At 36.8% G+C, this 19,752-nt stretch overlaps 1 protein-coding gene across 1 annotated transcript in view; it reads right to left on the bottom strand.

Moving 5' to 3' along the window:
* COL24A1 (collagen, type XXIV, alpha 1) overlaps positions 1-19,752 on the bottom strand; it is a 395,043-nt gene that overhangs the window by 72,599 nt on the left and 302,692 nt on the right. The window contains exons 44-47 of the mRNA XM_011956095.1: positions 19,402-19,455; positions 19,255-19,308; positions 13,713-13,766; positions 12,458-12,565 (exon numbers count right to left, since the gene is read on the bottom strand). Coding sequence (XP_011811485.1) covers positions 12,458-12,565; positions 13,713-13,766; positions 19,255-19,308; positions 19,402-19,455 — 270 coding nt within the window. The remainder of the gene's footprint in view (positions 1-12,457; positions 12,566-13,712; positions 13,767-19,254; positions 19,309-19,401; positions 19,456-19,752) is intronic.

Raw genomic sequence — 19,752 nt, 5'->3', positions numbered from 1 at the left:
ATCTGTGGGCATATAAGACATCAGAAGGTTTGCCACACAATGACCTACACTAAAATAATTTTTGGACAAAGTATTGAAATAATAATATAAAAAATTCAGGAGATTCTGCAAAGAATATTGAAAGTAATGGTTATCAAATAGCTTAATTAAGTTTACTATTTAAAAAGGAGTCTAGAAATAACAGAAATAAAAGGAGAAAGTAAATGAATAAAAGCTAAAAGTAAAAAATTGGGGCAAAATACCTAAATGATGAAGGAGAGATGAAAGGTTTATAGACCAATCCTCTGTTTTGGGTCTATAAAAACAAAGGGATATGAGAATATGTGAAAGTGTTTTGTTAGAGGGAAGATACAGGTAATGATATGTTAAACAAATCAATAGATTTAAATAAATACACACTTGGTTATTACGTTCAGCACAACTGCACAAGAGGAACAACAAAAGAAGTAATTTTTAAGCCAGCAGAAGAAACTTTAGTCATCCAATGGAAATTAGGAAAGAAGAAGAAATAAACCCCAAAAGGATGGTACAGGTGTATTAGTCCATTTTCATGCTGCTGATAAAGATACACATGAGACTGGGCAATTTACAAAAGAAAGAGGTTTATTACAGTTCCACATGGCTGGGGAGGCCTCACAATCATGGTGGAAGGCAAGGAGGAGCAAGTCACATCTTACCTGGATGGCAGCAGGCAAAAAGAGAGCTTGTGCAGGGCAACTCCTGATTTTAAAGCCATCAGATCGCATGGGACCCATTCATTATCGTGAAAACAGCAAGGGAAAGACCTACCTCTATAATTCAATTATCTCCCACTGGGTCCCTCCCACAACATGTGGGAAATATGGACGCTACAAGATGAGACTTGGGTGGGAACACAGAGCCAAACCATATCAACAGGGCAAAGGAAATATAGATTTCAGATGGCAAATACGCTTTTTTTTTTTTTGGATCTTGTTTTGTCATCTAGCCTGGAGTGCAGTAGCATGATCATATTTCACTGTAGCCTCTAACTCCTGGGTTCAAGCAATCCTCCTGCTTCAGTCTCTTGAGCAGCTATAGGCACATGCTACAATACCCAGATGATTTTAAATTTTTTTGTAGAGACAGGGTCTTGCTATATTGCCCAGGTTGGTGTTGAACTCCTGGCCTCAAGAGGACCTGCTGCCCTGGTATCCCAAAGAGCCTGGGATTACAGGCATGAGTCACTGCACCTGGGTGGCAAATATTCTTAATGAAGAAATTTCAGATGTATTCCCTGCAACATCTGGACCAGTAGAAGAGTTTCCACGATTGTTGCTATTATTTAATATAATATTCAAGGTCACTTGCAACTTATATGGAAAGAAAAATAAATGAATTTAAGGAAAGAGATAATGTAAGGAAGGAAATAAATCTGCCATTATTTGAAAAAGCCCAATAGAATCACAACAGTAAATTATTTGAAACAAAAAAATCAGCCATATTAGACTATAACTGATACACATCAGTAGTGCTTATTTATATCAGTAATAACTACCTAGAAAATAGAATAAAAATAAGAATATACAAAGCCTTTACTGAGTGGCAATATTGCAGATTTATAAAGACAAAAAAATATGGAGTTTTAGACTGCTTTTGTAGTTACGTGACTGTAGAAATTACTTAATTTCTCAGTGCCTCAATTTCTGCATCTACAAAATGAGAAATATAATTATGCCTACCTCATGGGGTTGTAAGGATTAAATTTGTTAATACATTAAAACACTTATGGTACCTGGGCATGTTCTAAGCATTGTATGAATTTTGCCATTACTATTATGAAGAAATTCTATTAGAAAATGATAGAAATGTATATTTCCTGCTTTTATATTAGATAACTAAAATGATAAGATACAAATTTTCTCCAAATAAATCTATAAATTCAAGACAAATCTAATAACAATTCAAGCTTTTGCTTTATTTTTAGAGAAACTCAACAAACTGAATCTCAAATTATGTGGAGGAATAAAAGTCTGTAACTAGCCAATCAACCTTAAGAAAAGAATTTAAATAAGGGGGACTTGCCAACTACATACAAGAACATACTACAGAGTCATAGTAATAAGAATAGTGTGATGGGCCAGGCACGGTGGCTTAAGCCTGTAATCCCAGCACTTTGGGAGGCTGAGATGGGCGGATCACGAGGTCAGGAGATCGAGACCATCCTGGCTAACAAGGTGAAACCCCGTCTCTACTAAAAAAATACAAAAAAACTAGTCGGGTGAGGCGGCGGGCACCTGTAGTCCCAGCTACTCAGGAGGCTGAGGCAGGAGAATGGTGTGAATCCGGGAGGTGGAGCTTGCAGTGAGCTGAGATCTGGCCATTGCACTCCAGCCTGGGCGACAGAGCAAGACTCTGTCTCAAAAAAAAAAAAAAAAAAAATAGTGTGATGACACAAATACACAAATAGACCAGAGGTCAGCCAATGTTTTCTGTAAAAGGTCCAGACAGTAACTCTGTTAGACTTTGCAGGCCATATGGTCTCTATGTGAACTGTTCAATTCTGCTCTTGTAGTGCAAAAGCGGCCATATGTAAATAAATTACTGTGGCTGTGTTCCAATAATTTATGAATACCAAAATTCAAATTTGATATGTTTTTCACAAAACATTTTTCTTATTTCTATTTTCTACCACTGAAAAAAATGTAAAAACCATTTTTAGCTCATGGGCCATACAAAAACAGGCTGATTGGTTCACCAAATGTGGTGTGCTAATATTGGAATGGACTGCTGATATTGACTCATGCATAAATGAGAACTTTTAAACAAGTTGACTGGATTTTATCTGTTTGCCTTTTGAGATCCAATCTCCACCCTGCTCTACGACCCAGCAGGCTCCTTTACTCTAGCTGTTGGCCAGTGCCTTACCAAAGGGGTATGAACGGGAATGAAGTCCCCTGTAGTCACAAGGCAGATATGACTGAGGACCCAACCCACTGTAAGGCTTGCAGAATTTGCATATTAATACATCTTCAACTAGCCAGATTCTATGCTAAGATAAGAGCACTGGTGGAGAAAGAGAAGAACCCCAGGATAAGAAATGGGGACATTTGAACAGACACGGGCAAGACTAAGAACTCTGAACCTCTAATCCCACTCAACCTTCCTGGCTTGTGGAGACAGTCCCTACTCAAGTGCCTGGGAGCACCATTAATAGTCCAGTAGACTGGCAATTTGAAGACTGGACTCAATTGTGGCCTATACTCAATGAGGCTGAAATGCTACAACTTCCCTCATAATAGAAAGGGGTTCAAAGGCCCAGGAAGATGAAAATGTGGAGATGACTCTATTATTGCAATTGAATCAGCTACCCTCTAACCACAGCCTCTGGAAGGGCTCAAAGAACATTCTTTACAAAGAACATACTTTACACAGAGTTAAGAAATATCATTGGAATTAGGTTCTCTGATATAAATGGGAACACTGGAATCCCTGAGTGGTATAATCCAGGTCATAGTGCTTTGCTATCAGAGAAAAGGTAGGAGCAATTATCACAATAAGTTACAAGGATGGAGTGGAATCAGACTGTTTTGACTTGCACAGATCTGTGGTGATGGTTACTTGAACACAGGAGCCATAGGAATTGAATATATCATAGCATACTAGAATATATTAACACACAGGTGGAAAAATTGTAGGTCTTATAGATATGAATCTTACTTAAGCCCTTGTGCCTGGGATTCATGTATTCTCACTCAGTTCTCAGACTCAAGCCAGTTCCTAGATCAGAATCCCTTGATTGAGAAGGAGGTAGGTTCTCTTCGAGAAAAAAACACTGCAATGTGGTCAGTGATGTATACTACGACTCCTCCCCCAAGTATTCTTGAGAGAGACCTATGGTCATTTACTAGGTGAGTGAACACTGGGAAAAGACAAATTCCAAGTCTTTCTAGAGCCGTTAAGATACGAGCTATAATCTGATGATAATCTCTGGAAATAAACACTGTGGTCAGAGTGGAAGCTTACGAGGGCCAAGTGATAATGGAGTTTTGATCCAATTCCTTTTCCAAGTGGGCCCAGTAAAGACTGTGAGCTCAGTTTTTTTTTCTCCCCTGCAATCTCAGAGCATAGTTAAACTTCCTAACTATAAAGGCTACTACTATGGTAAGATGGGAAGACACAAATGAATGTTCCTACAACTATCCCTTCCTGTCCCCTCCTCACCAATAGTAAATCTAATGTAATAACACATCCTTGTGAAAAACTGTACATACTACTCCCATCCCTGTGGAAAATTGTACATATTATTGCCATAAAGGCCTGAAAGATACAGGGGTAGTGATTCCTACTATATTCCATATCCATTTTACTCATGTGTTTGGCTAGAGTAAACAACAGATAAACCTGAAGAAACTGGTAGTGTATTACAAAGTTAATGGGTTGGGGGATGATGCCAATTACAGCTGCAGGTTCTGATATGGTATCTTTACTAAACCATATAGCCATTGGCAACAGCAGCTACTGACCTAGCAGAAATATTTTCTATTCACATTCTTATCAGTAAAGATAATCAGAAGCAGTTTTCTTGCCTTCATGTGGCAGGAAAAGCAGTATCCCTTCCCTGTCTTACCTCAGTGCTACGCCATCTGAATTTGCTTCTCTATCATAAAACAGACTGAGCAGATACCTTTATAGTCTGGATATCTCAAAAAATATCATTCAGATCCATTAAACTGGACTTGGAGAGTAGAAATGAACAAGCACCCTAAAGGTATAGCAGAGGATAGACTTTAAAAGTTCAGGGGCTTGATAAATGCGTGTAATCACCCGATGGGTTCTTCCTGCCTGTTGCACAGACAAAAATAAATTCACTGAGACTGCAGCATTGCAGTAGAGTTTAATTGATGCAAGGCTGGCCCACATGGGAGAACTGGAGTTATCATTCAAATCAGTCTCCCTGAAGGCTTAAAGGCTAGGGTTTTTATAGACAATTTGGTGGGCAGGCAGCTAGGGAATGAGTGCTGCTGATTGGTTGGGGATGAAATCACAGGGGCATGGAAAACTGTCTTTGTGTGCTGAGTCTCCCTCTGGATGGGGCCACAGGATCAGTTGAGTCATGCATGATTTACGAGTCTGGTGGAGTCAGTCAGAAAGATATCTCAAAAAATTCAATATTATGTTCTACAATAGTGATATTATCTATAGAAGCAATTGGGGAAGTTACAAATCTTGTGACATCTGGCCATAAAATTCCTGAGCAGTAGGGATTATAGAAACTACACCTATCTTGTAATCTCTGGCCACATGACTCCTGAGCAGCAAGGAATTAGGAAAACTAAACCAACATCTTAGTAGAGTTCAGGTCTCTCCCATAATCCTATTCTTGTGGGCTTTAACTAGTCTTACAAGGCAGTTTTCATTCCCTGAGCAAGGAAGGGGTTAATTTTAAGGTGGGACTATTGTCATTCTTGCTTTCAGGTTAAATATAAACTAAATTATTCCCAAAGTTAGCTTGGTCTTTGCCCAGAAATGATCAAGGACAGCTTGGAGGTAAGAAGCAAGATGGAGTCAATTATGTCAGATTTCTCTGACTGTCATAATTTTGAAAAGGCAGTTTCATGGGTGAAGTTCCAGGAATAATGGTTTGGGGGCACATCAGGATACCTCTGCCAAAGTAGAGATAAATTGTTGTACTTTGCACTGACTGACCATCACAATAAAAGGGGTACAGTTCTGGTGAGCCTCTGTGGACTTTGGAGTCAACTTATATCAGATGTGGGTGTTCTGCTCCAATCCATTTTCTTAGTAACCTGTAAGGTTGCTGTTTCCTTTTTTGATTGTGGAGATGGCTATATTATACACACACACACACACACACACACACACACACACACACACATAAATAAAATCATTTTAACCATTTTTAAGTATGCATTTCAGTGGCATTAGTACATTTACATTATTGTACAACTGTCACTACCATTTATCTACAGAACTTTTATCTTCTTTAACTGAAACTCTGTACCCATTGAACAATAACTCTTCATTACCCCCTTCTACCAAACCCTGGCAGCCCCATTCTTCTTTCTGTCTCTCTGAATTTGATTATTCTAAGTGACGTAGGAGGTCAGCAGCACTTGTTTTCCAAGCACTGGCTATGACCCTGCTGATCAAAACAGGATCTGGTTAAAATAGGGTGCAGTAAAGAAACTAACCAAGTACAGTTAAAACCAAAATAGTGAAAAAAGTGACCTCTAGTTGCTGTCAGTGCTCATTATACACTAAGTACAACATATAAGGATGCTAAAAGACACTCCCACTAGCACCATGACTGTTTAAAAATGTCATGGCAATGCTTGGAAGTTACCCTATATGGTTTAAGAGGGGAGGGGAACCCTTCCCTGGTTCCGGGAGTGCCCCATCCCTTTTCTAGAAAATTCACAAATAACCTGCCCCTTATTTAGCATATAATTAAGTAGTAGCTATAAATACAGCTAGCCAGCAATCTATTAGGGCTACTCTGACTATGGGGTGGCCTTGCTTTATCTATGGAGCAGCCATTTTCCTATACTCTGTTGCTCTGATAAACTTGCTTTCTGATATAGTTTGGATATTTGGCCCTGCCCAAATCCTTGAATTGTAATCCCCAATGCAGGAGGTGGGGGCTTGGGGGAGTTGTTTGGATCATGGGGTGAATCCTCATGGCTTGGTGCTGTCTTTATGATAGTGAGTTCTCACAAGATGTAGTTATTTAAAAGTACATGGTAACACTCCCTCCACTCTCACTCTTTCTCTCTCTTGCTTGTTACTGCTTTCGCCATGGGATATGTCTGTCCCCACTTCACCTTCTAGCCTCCTTAAAAGCTGAATAGATTCCAGCACCATGCTTCTTGTAAAGTCCGAAGAACTATAAGCCAGTGAAACCTCTGTCCTTTATAAATCACCCAGTCCCAGGTATTTCTTTATAGCAGTGCAAGAACAACCTAATACTCTTTGCCTTCACTTTACTCTGTCAGCTCCCTCCTGAATTATTTCCTGTCTTCCTGGAAGAAAAAAACACTCCCTGGCTGAGCCACAGTTTTGGGGTTTGCCAGCATCACAGGTCTTTCATATAAATGAGATCACAATATTCATCCTACTGTGTCTGGTTTGTTTCATTTAGTATAATGTCCTTCAAGTCTCATCCATGTTATAGTGTGTCAGACTTTCATTCCTTTTTAAGGCTGAAAAATATTCCATTGTACATCACATTTTGTTTATTCCTTCAATCACTGATAGGCATTTGGGTTGTTTCTACTATTATGCATAATGCTGCTATGAACATTGGTGTAAAAATACTTTCAATGATGAATATGTTAATTTGCTTCACCCTAGTAATCTTTTTACTATCTATATGTATCCCATAACTTCTTACTGTACATCTTAAATTTATACAATAAAATTTATTTAAAAAAACCTTTTACATTCCTGCTCTCAGTTCTTCTGCATATATACCCAGAAGTGGACTTGCTGGGTTATATGGTAATTCAATGTTTAATTTTCTGAGGAACTACCATACTGGTTTTTACAGTATTGTGTCATTTTACATTCCCAACAGCAATGTGCTTGTGTTCTAATTTCTCCACCATCTTGCCAACACTTGTTATTTTCTGTTTTTGTTTGTTTATGCTTGTTTTATAATAGCATCCTAACATGTGTGATGTGATATCTCATTTTGTTTTTGATTTGCATTTCCCTAAGGTAGTGATGTTATACATCTTTCCATGGGATTACTGGTCATTTGTAAATCTTCTTTGGAGAAATGTCTATTCAAGTATTTTTCCAGGTTGCCAGTTTTGAGTGAACCCTGAAGTCAGAAAAGGCTCTGCAGCAGATTCAGGATGTAAGTTACAATGCTATTAGTATTTGGACCTCATGACTGAGAAACTCTAATTATATCAGAAGGCTCTGTAGCTGGTAGATGCCATATGGGCCTTTTGGTAATCTTCCATAAGAGAAACCCTGCTTATATCCGTATGATTTTGGAGACAGGCCATGCCCTCTCTGTCAAATGCAATTTACCATTTGGAATATAGCTATGAGCTTGCTCTGATTGAAACTGAATGACTGAACCTGGAATGTCAAATGGCTATGCTCTTTGTTCTCTGTTTTTCCCATTATGAACTGGGTAATAATTGAATCCACTGAACCGTGAAATTGAATGTATACCCTAGCATACTACTCTTAAATCAAAATGGCATGTATTGAAACTGGGCCCTAGCAGGTCTAGAAAGCACAGAAAAATGTGTAAGCAGGCAATTCAGATTTCCATGACACCTGTTCCCATTGCTTTGACATTGCTCCTTCAACTTTCCTAGAGAATTTCCTTTACCAGTTAATGAAGGAGGAAAAACTTCAGGCCTGATTTTTGGATAGATCTGCATTGATTGTCAACATCAGCCAGAAGTGTACAGCTTCAGGCTACATTAGAGCTTGAAAGATGTTAGTAAGGTGAACTCTTTCCAGTAGGTAGAACTTGAAGCAATACTACAGTTAGAAGGAGAGATGGCTTGAGATATGCATCTACACTAATTCAGAGAGCACTGGCTAAGAGTTTGGCTAGCTGGTCAGGCACTTGGAAATAATGGGTTTGAAAGGCTAATGATAAGAAGGTCCGAGGAAGATAAATTTAGATGAACTTTTCAAAATGGAATCAATATAGAGTTAATTACATTCCATGTAGATACTTAACAGAGAGCATCCTCTATAGAGTAGGTTCTCAATAGTCAGGTAAAAAAGATGGACCTTTACTGGATATCAGTCAACATTTTTCCATACTAATCATGGTGGTTGCTCAATGGGCCCACTGGCACAAATCCAACAATGTGTACTTTTCTTCACCAAGGTTGATCTGGCTACCACTCTCGGTGACTGCCAAAGTAGAGGCCAACGCTGAGCTCCCAACAGGGCAATGCTCCCTGGGAGATGAGCTGGAGCTATAATAGCTGCAATTGTTCTCACAGGGGTAGACACATATTCTAGACATAGATTTGCTATTCTACCAAAAGTTCTTCTTGCAGTTGAAATGCAGTTGATACACAGCACGAATTATACATCAGAAGAGAGAGAGAGCTGATATACCTATAGTAATATGAATGTATCTTTAAATCCCAGTGCTAAGTGAAAAAAAAGATGCAGAATGGCCTAATATCATTTCCATAATTAAAGATATGCATAAAAACCAGTAGTATATTTTTGGAAGAACACATAAAGATAAAAATATACTTTAAAAATTATAAAATAGTTGGCTATTTTAGGGAGAGGAGAATGAGAGTGGAGATGAAAAGAAGTCAGCCTAAGAGTAGGTCCACGAAAAAACTGAAGGATGATAATATGCCATAAATTCATTAATATGATTATCCCAACAACTCTGTACCTAAGGTGAAAGACAAAGAGAGAGAGAGTGGAAAACCTTAAAAAAATAAAAAAAACAAAACAAAAGAAGCCAAAGTTGAAAGACTTTTTTTTTGCCTCCTTTGGCATCCAGGACTCTGGCAGGTGACTTAGGTCAAATTACTAGACAATCTCATTCAGGTCTTTGAATCTTGAAAAAGTGGCATGAAGATGCATGACAGTTTAGAAATTATTCATAACACAGTAGCATTGGCACTGGGAGTCCAATGGTGGCCAAGTTGACTGGTGCCAGTGTCATTGGTGGCATCCTAACTAGACTACTCCTTGCTTGGGGTGTTCTGTTGCAAGAAATCCTTAATTTCAGACTGTTTTCTGATCCTGGATTTCAAGTTTTTTAGCTGATTCTGTCAGCAACCCAGGCTCTATCTTATAATTTGTTTTCTGCTTTGGTCAGCCAGAGAAGATTTTTCTTTAAAACCAGTCAGACTTGGTGGTATCTCAAAGTCCTAATTGGGTTCTAGAATGCAAATAGTTTCATCATCTGGCCTTAAGACCCCTTCCTTCTTGTGTATTCTAGATAAAGCCAGTGTTTCCATTACAGGCATGAGCCTTTGCCGACACAGCAAATAAAACTAGCATGACAGATTCTAGGAATAAGGTTTAGAGTGGTATTGAATGGAATCAACATTTTATTTGTGTTAACTCAGTATTTTTGTATTGGCTTTCTCTTAGCCATTAAATTACTGTCCTTTAAATATTACCTCAATATTGAAGAAAAATGTAGAGTTATTAGAAAACACCTATTTTCTTGCTAGAAACAAGCAACAGATAATCAGTGCCACATTGCAATTTTCCTAAATAAAAAGTCATATATTGAAACTGGGCCCTAGCAGGTCCAGAAAGCACAGACAAAATGTATAAGCAGCAATTCAGATTTTCATAATATCTGATCTCAAGAGAAAATCATCCATAATTTTATAATCCATATCAATGTTTTCATTCCATGAAATTTTCTGTCCTTCCTGAGGGATCTCTAGGTATTACATGTTGCTAGAAAGAAGTTGTTTGTCATAATGAACCATTAAATGACCCGAGTAAAAAGTAATTAATGACTTTGATGCGTCACTAATGTCCTGATGAGTATCTCATAAGCTGAACATCTGAAATTTTTCTTAAACCCATATGTAGGATACTGATTTCTATTACCCACATAGGGAACTAATATCTGGATTAGTTGTATTTTAGCCTGAGAACAAATGACTTCCTGGTCCTATTAATTAATAAGTTAATTACTACCAATTTATTATCAAATAAATTTATTTGCTATTACAAGTACTTTTACAACTCACTATTTAGCCTTATAAACTACTGGGCCCATCCACCCCACCTCCATGATTATACTTGTGTATAGCAGCAACAAATATGACATATTTTCACATGTGGTTTTCCTTGTTTGAATTCTCAAAAATCTTATTCAAAGTAATAGGAAAAGATTCACTATAATATTTCCCAGTAAAACTTAATCCACAAAAATACAGACTCTCAAACCAATTCAAAGGGTTTTACTGTTGTAGTTTTAACATTTCACAGTCTCGTTATAAGACTATCACATGGTTAGTATGGAGATTAGCATGAAGACGGAGGCCCAGTGCATGAGCTCCCTGTAAGACTGGGATTTCAAATGAATCTCTTTTAACCAGACTGATATTACTAGCAAAAGTCTATACAATACTTATTTTAATTAAAAACTTCAACCTGACCAAGTTTTCTAGGCCATAACCTGTTTCTTCCAAAACAAATAGAAACCATGTTAAGACTTCTTAACAGTATTCATATTTTCAGAGAATCTGACTAGATATTTATTAGTGAAATAATTTTACTGGTTAAGTCATCATTTCATTTTTTTAAACAAATGAGATAACTCATTGTAGTGAAAAAGAAAATTAATTTGTATTTAAGTTTAGGCATAGCACCATACTAGATTTGAATAAACAATAGAATTGACTTATTACCTAAGAAAAGAACAACAAATCAATAGGTAACCATATCCAAATAGCAGAAATTTAAAAGGGTAAGTTTTACTGTATTCTTAAAAGTATGTGGTTAATTTTTCTAATTCTTCTAATGTTCAAAGTAAAAACAACCTGGGGCAAAAATGTCTCAATTAGGATGACATTAGGGAAGGAAAGCGGGAAAATGGCTAAGCAAAGACAAAAATATGATTTTTAAATTTCAAATTAAATGTTAAATTCAAATACATAAGATAGAAATCTGCATAAATATAAAAGTGAATCTACATGATTGCATTACTTTTTTCCCAAAATAATCATGGTGGTTGCTCAATGAGTCCACTGGCACAAATCCAACAATGTGGACTTTTCTTCACCAAGGCTGATTTGGCTACCACCCCTGGTGACTGCCAAACCTGCTAAAAGTAGAGGCTGACACTGAGCTCCCAAGACAACAATGCTCCTTAGGCAATCAGTTTGAGCTAGCTGTGATTGTCCTCACAGGGGTAGACACATATTCTAGACATGGGTTTGCTATTCTACCAAAAGTTCTTCTGGTAGTTAAAATGTAGTTAATATACAGCATGAAGAATTATACATCAGAAGACAGACAGCTGATGGACCTATTGCAATGAATGTATTAGATGAACACAGAGAAAATATTCACACAATTCTTGTAAAATACTGAGGCTATAAAAGTAAAGGGAAAATGATTTTTCACAGAACCTACCTTGAGTTACTGCCAAGACCTAAATGTTCCAAAGGTGGCTTAAAACATTTGATGAACTCAAAGTACAGCCAGGTTGTGTAGTCCTTAAGTTTTTGCTTCTTTATAGTTCTTCTTTAACAGCTTTTATATTTTTAAAATGGCATGAATTATTAATACTATGAGTTATTAGATATAAAATACTGAAGAGAATGTACCTGTTGACAGTTCCTGGAAATCCTAAATACAACTGCATAATAGCTATTAGAGAAATGAATTGGCTTAATCTGAGCCAATGCCACAGCTAAAAGAGATAGCCAAAATATCTATAGTCTAGCAAGGAGATACATGCGTAAGAAATAATGAGCAAAGAGATACCCATACTACTCACAGGAAGTCCCTGTTTTCCTGGTGGCCCAACTTTTCCAGGGTTTCCCGAAATGCCATCTGCTCCATGGTATCCTTGTATGCCTTTTGGTCCAGGTAGGCCTTGAAGTCCCTTGATAATTAAAAATTATTTGGATTGTAGAGATGCTGAAAAGATGTTAAGATGACAAATACTTTTTTATTTATTGAGTTGGAGAAGTTTACATTTTAATATCCTGTTCTAGGACAAATTTTCCTGTTTCCTGGATTCCTTAATGATTTAATATTTGGATTCAACAGATAACTTTAAAAGTTTAAAAGCCTTTAAACGTTCCCCAAACAAAAATGCCAAGCTAATCAGCAATTTACTGTGTAACTTTTTGGGCCTTAGTGTAATTTTCTGGTGTTTCTTATTGTGTCAACCAATATTTTATATAATTGTGGAGAAAAGATCAGCTATATGCACCTGTTATCTTAGGACAGAGGCTATCATTTCCCATCTGCCAAACCTTATATTGTGTTATTTTCCCGAGAAATAAATTATGGCTAATTAGTTGCCACTTTGAATCAGATAATTGCATGACTGAAGCAAGATCTGAACATTGTGTTTCTACCCTTGGGCAACTGAATTTCATATTCAAAGGATCTCTGATCTGAATGTGCTTATAATTTACATTCATTTTCTCTATTTTTTTTCAAGCCAGTACAGGTCACCCAAAGCAGGCATCTAATCGTTGGCTAGGGGACACCAGTAGAAGTCTTTGCTGAAGAGCCAGTCAACACTTATCTGCCTGGCCAGGAGAGGAAACTGATGGTGAGGTAAAAGTTAATCTTTGTCTGTGATGAAAAGATTTTTTTTTTTTCCTAAGACTTTTTATTTGTCTAGAGAATGAGAGGCTGAGTCCTCTAATTAAAATCTAGCTCATGCCATTTTAATTATGCTTGAAGATCTCTGGTCTTTGTCACCATTCATTTCATTCTGATTTTAAGTTCTCTGTTTTTCAGTGGTTCACCGTCAGAAGCATGAGTCCACCAGGAGGACTTCATAACACAGGAAAATAGCATCTTTCAACTGAAGGGACTTATATTGAAACAGCAAGCTTGGGTTTGAGTTAATGGTCATATTTGTTCCCTTTGTGTTCCAGCATGGGTTTAAATTTTTTTTAAGACAATCTGATTTATCCAACATGATGACATAATTGGCCTCAAACTTTTCTGCTTGCTAAAGTTGCCAGTTCTATTTAGAAAAGCAAGAAAGATGAAAGAGGCCTGTTACTTACAGGAATCCCAGCTTTCCCAGAAGGACCAGGAGCTCCTTTTTTCCCCTTATGACCCTAAAAATGGAAAGCACAGTTGTCAATTGACTGTAATAAACTTACTTAAACGGAAGCCATAGAAAAGAACACTGAGACCTGGATGCTGCAGCAAGAACTAGCACGAACTAGTCGTATATCATTGAGATTGCCATTTAATTTTCCTGGGAGTCAGCTTCTTCATCTGAAAATGAGAAACTTTGACAAGATCATCTAGTGATTTCCTTGTAGCTCTAAATTATATGATTTAAGAATTTAAGTTGTACTTCTAAAAGGGACCTGAATAGATTATTTAATAAATGTCCCTACTTTCAGGAAGGGCCTTGATCTCCTTTTGAAAATGCTACCTATTTACTTAAACATTTAGTATCAGTAAATGTTATCAGTAAACATTTACTGAGTATCATGTATCAGGGACTCTGTCATGTGCTTGGAAGGCAAAGGCAAAGTTCCTCCTTGCAAGGCACTTACAATGTGGTAAGAGGAACATGAACTGATAGCCTAAAATGTGCTTCTCTGGAAGAACAGAGAAGAGCATACTTGTGATTCAAGGAAAAGATATTTATTTCCCACGGAACTGTTTGTTTTTCCATGTGTGAGATGTTTTAAATCATAATTGATTCAGCAGTAATGGGTCTGCCAGGAATAGTTAGGAACATTGCTCTTACAAATCATGCCATTGTTCTGATGACATTCTAAAAGTATTTAAAGAAGAAAATGTGGAAAAGAGTGACTTGGTTCACAAATAAGAAAAAGAATCATGTTGTCATTACCAGACACATTTCTCAGAAATCATCATCAGTTCTCACAAACAGGATAATCCCACTAAAATGGGATGTTAAATCATTCAATTTTGAAGACAAATTGTGCTAAAGATTCAGTTTAACAATAACAACAGAGAAACAACTTCAAAAGATGTTACTTTTTTTGACAATGAGCTTAAAGATTTTATGAAGAAATAGTATGTTTTCACAGAGAAAAAGAGCATCTTCTCTAAGAGACAAAAATCCAACTTTTGCAGGATTTGATAATGGGGATCATTATCAAATGATTATATATATGATTAATATAAGGATCATGGGTTGTACTTCCAACTTTGAAAACTATTGTACTTGTCTTAGAAGTCACTAATGCAAAATGTTTCTAAAGATGAGAAAACCAGAAAATGGGATAGTTGGTGACCTGGGTTTAATTAAAGTATATACATTTCTAGTGCATATGATCCCTATAAGTAAAGTATGTTTTTCCTAACCCAATAAAAAAGCAAAATAAACAAAGACTATTTTAAATTGTGGAAAAAAGTTGTGATTTCAGTCATCTTGAATAATACTTATTAAATAGCATATGAACCATAATATGCAATTACGTTAATCAGTGTGTTTTTTCCTTTACAGTATTTCTTTTTATGCAACAAGATATATCTGTTCTATACTTTCGATGTTTCAAAATAGACTTTTCCTTGGCTTTTGAATTTCAAAATAGTCCAACGAAACTCATGGTGGGGGTAACAGTTTGAAAAAATATATTTTCAGTTTCAAAATCATGTTTCTTAAACACAAAAGCCTGACTCTTAAATATTAAAAGTCTACCTTTGAGTTAAAAACCAACATTTGTTATAAAGGACTCAAATCATAAAATTTATGCTATAAAGAACATATTTAAAATAATAATAATAATAATAATAATAATAATGTGACAGAGAGTTTTTCCCATGAAAGGGGATAAGGATCCTCAAGTCAGGGAAAGGGAAAAGAAGAAGCAAAAGAGAAGCAGGACTGTTAGACACTGACAGCAATCTCTGAAAAGAGCCCCTTGCCCCTCATCCTGCCCTTAGTCTTTTTTTCTCTTTTTTTTTTTTGAGACATCCAGGCTGGAGTACAGTGGCTTGATCTCAGCTCACGGCAACCTCCACCTCCCAGGTTCAAGTGATTCTCCTGCCTCAGCCTCCCAAGTAGCTGGGATCACAGGCATGCACCACCACACCCAGCTAATCTTTGTATTTTTAGTAGAGACAGAGTTTCACCTTGTTGGCCAGGCTGGTCTCGAACTCCTAACCTCAGGTGATCTGCCTGCCTAGGCCTCCCAAAGTGCTGGAATTACAGGCACAAGCCACCGTGCCTGGCCTGACCTTGAGTCTTTCTTAGGGTGGATAGAAATACTAATGCTCCCAGACAAGTTTGGGGATCTAGGCACAAAGATGATACCTAGGGAGACCAACGTCCTCATTGAGAAGTCTGCATAAAGTATATAGAGTAAAAGTCTCTGCCTGAGATGTCTAGGACAGTGGGATTAAGAATGTTTTTCTGAGTCCTCCAAGTACCCTGTATGGTGTGGGGAGCAGAGAAGGTTATTTATATGTGGCCAAGAGCAGAAGATGGCCCTGAGAGGCCTGAGGAGGTCTTGGACCTGAGATGAGCAAATAGCTGCACATGCCAGCATAGGTCAAAGTACTTCTGGCAGGAGGGCCAAGGTAGATGCCAACATGGTGAGATGATAGCAACTGTGGGCCAAAAGGGATGACGTGCATTTCAGGGGACACTAGTGTGAACAGATGATGACTGAAGACTAAACTTATTTTCCACCTGCCTTCCCTACCATCTGTAACTTCAAATTTGAGAAGAGAGTGAGTGGGGAAAAATGTAAATCAAATGTAGGATATTTGAGTGGATGGAGTTAAAGGCAGTCAATGGATTAGATTTACAGTACATATAAAACTGCACTTTCTTTTTGCCTGGCCAGCACTGAAAAATATGTATAGTGGCCCATTTGAAATCAGATCCATTTTAAAAGACTTCTGTTCACTGGGACTGTGCTGGCTCACAGAATACTAGAGAACGTAGTCTAATTATTTTGATGAGGGAAATATTTTTTAATATGCAACGTTAACACAAACTCTTGTTTTTTGTTTGTTTGTTTAAATGAGGCTGAAGGACAGTTATCTAGATACTTCACTAGTTCTAACACTCTTTAAGAAGGCAGCTTTATAAAGCAAAAATAGATTTAGAGAGTTAAGCAAAAATTATTCTCTTTTTTAACCAAGAAATTTCAATTCATTGAAATCTGGAATTTTGTTTTGGGAGAACAAAGATTTTGGCTTGAGTCTTGGTCTGTGAGAGTCATTACAGGACAGTTAACTCACATTTGCATTACAAAAGTCTTTTAAAAAATGTTTCTGCAATTGGTTTTGGCTTGCTCTAAATTTTTCTTTATAGCTGCCCACAGTCTTATGCCCAATGTATGAATTGGTTGGTTAGGTTAAATTAATCATATTTTACTTAATTTTTAAAAGATTACAAGTAATAGGCTTCTGCATAATAACAGGAACTAGGAAATAATGTTTCTAGTGTTGCTTCTGTTGCTAATTAGTTCTGTGATTTTAGGTAACTCATAATCTCTCTGAGATTTTAATTTCTTCATCTGAAAATTGAGAGGGTTATCTAGATAATTTTAAAGGGCCATTTTCAAGTCTAAAAAATAAATTTAAAGCTTTGCAAAAACAAGATGACAGCAATTGGACATGACCCATCTGGCCACTGAAGGTATCCCTAGTGAATAATACACAGTCATTATTCTTGTAGCAATTAATACTATTTTAAATTCTAAGAGGCTTTTAAATGTGCCCTTGGGTTGTATGCCAGCATTACCCAAAGTAGGAAAGAACCAGCCCTCCTGGATTATACAGAATTTAAACTATGGCTTCTTAGCACCTTTTAGCTCCTCTCTATGGCTAGAGAGGCAGTTGACTAGTAAGAGTATTTGATATTCATTAGCATAACTTTAACATATACTAACAAGCATCAGAAAATGTCTTACTCCCGAGATTTCTCAAGACAGAAAAAGAAAGCCTATAAATATGAAAGTATTAATTGTAAAAAGTAGACATTTTAGGATCAAATGTTGGACAGAACTTGAATTCTTAGGCACTTACTACAAATGTAAGGAAGTAGCATGACAGCAGCAACAGTATTCTAGGTTCCCAGTGTTTTTCATGACTTTTTCCAATTTGGGTACTAAAAATTCTAAGTGAATGACTTACCTATCTTCTTTCTCTGCTTTTTTTTTTCTTGTTTAGGCTTATCTTCAATAGGATATTTTTATTTATTAATATTATTTATTAGGGAACCTAACAGAAAGTTACTGAATAGATGCTAAGACTATTCAAAATGGGTTCTAGGTAAGTGAACGCCTATTTAACATATCTGATTCAATCCCGTTTTATTACTTACTCCCATAAGTGGAAAACACAAGTATGGGTGAAGGCTGCTTAACAAATCAGGAGAAACACAATCTTGAAATCATTACTTTTTATCCATTCTCATCTAATTTATTATTAATAGTAGAGTGCATTTTCTTAAGAATTTAATTTGAAATCAATAGCATGTGAAGTCAGAATGCCTGAAAAACAGGGCAGCAATGTATAGAAGGTGCAAATGACAAAGTTGCTTGCTACGTAGGGTTGAGGCAATGTCTATCTGGCCACACGGAAAGAGAAGACTAAATTCAGTAAACCAACAGATTTTTAGTTTGCTTGATAAATATTTGATTTGCCTTATGAAAAAACAACTTTTAAATCAATTATGAGCCTGTGTCACATAGTCAAACTACTTTTTCCTCTCTTACCCTATGACAATGATTCTTTGCTTGGTCGAACTTTAGTAAGGCTCCTGAACCTTCTAGGCCCTCCGTGTACTTCCTTGTAAAATCCAGTTTTAGCAATGAACCCTGCCAAGTCGGTTTAGCAAGAACCTTCACCCTTGCTATCTGATCACTCTTGCTATTTGATATCTAACTGGGTTCCTCATCCTCTACCATCCCTCAGTTGATGTCTGATTATCCCACAGTTGATGTCTGATCACCTTGGCCCGTCTTCAGCAAAATTCTTGTTAGGTCAGTTTAACCAAAATTCCCCTTGCCCCTGGTGTTTCCTTTTAAGTAATTTTCCATTCATTCATACTCAATCTGCTCCTTTGTTATAAATTTCTACTTGCCTATGCTATATTTGATGTTGAGTCCAATCTCTCTTCCCCACTGCAAAATCCCATTGCAGTGGTCACTGTACCTATTGTAATAGTCCTGAACAAAGTCTTCCTTACCATGCTTTAACAATTATCCATTTAATGATTTTCTCTTTAATGCTTTCTACAACAATCATATACGTTTGACTGATTATTTTTTTTTACCCTATAATACTAGTTTTAAGGTTTGTTCGTATTTCTGTTTGAAACCTCAAGAACATAGTATTAATTTGAGACAACTTAGGCAATTTTCACAAAGTTAGAATAGGCTTTTGGAAAAGAAAAATTTGGATAATAGTCAAAACAAATGACTCAATCAATAATTTTGTATTAGCACAATTATTGAAAAACACCCTAGTTAGAGGCCCACAGTGATCCATAGTCTACAGTGATAAATGATAATTTGAATTACAATAAATAGCAACTCCTTGTGCTCCTGCTTTCTAAAATTGCTAACAATAAATCTCAAATTGTCTTAAATAATTTCAACTTACTTCAGATCCTCTCTCTCCTTTTAGTCCTTGTTCACCCTGGTCACCTGGCTCGCCCTTTAGTAGAAACCAAAATAAAAATCACATATGAAGCGAGACCAAATAAGTTATATTAATGTTAATTTTTAGAAATAATGCTTTCAAACATACTGGGGGACCTTGTTGTCCAGTGGCACCTCTTAGTCCTGGTATGCCCACATGGCCCTAGAAATAGAAAAGATTACATTATTAGAGTAAGTAGAGACACGTGACTTAAGAGAATAGGATACTATCACTTAAAATGGTAGCAAAGTGCTGCAAAGCTCAACTTAAATGTCATAGAGATTATGATTCTTCTTAGAAATAGAAAAGAACATAATAGCTGTTGGATATTATGGTGACTGAGAACAACTTAGGGTTTTCCTTCCTTCCTTCCTTCCTTCCTTCCTTCCTTCCTTCCTTCCTTCCTTCCTTCCTTCTCTCTCTCTCTTTCTCTCTCTCTCTCTCTTTCTCTTTCTCTCT

Source organism: Colobus angolensis, unplaced genomic scaffold (assembly GCF_000951035.1).
Source record: "Colobus angolensis palliatus isolate OR3802 unplaced genomic scaffold, Cang.pa_1.0 Scaffold41, whole genome shotgun sequence".
In the NCBI taxonomy this organism is placed as follows: Eukaryota; Metazoa; Chordata; class Mammalia; order Primates; family Cercopithecidae; genus Colobus; species Colobus angolensis.
Note: the sequence above shows the minus strand (reverse complement) of the source record. Positions and strands in the feature narration are given on the sequence as shown.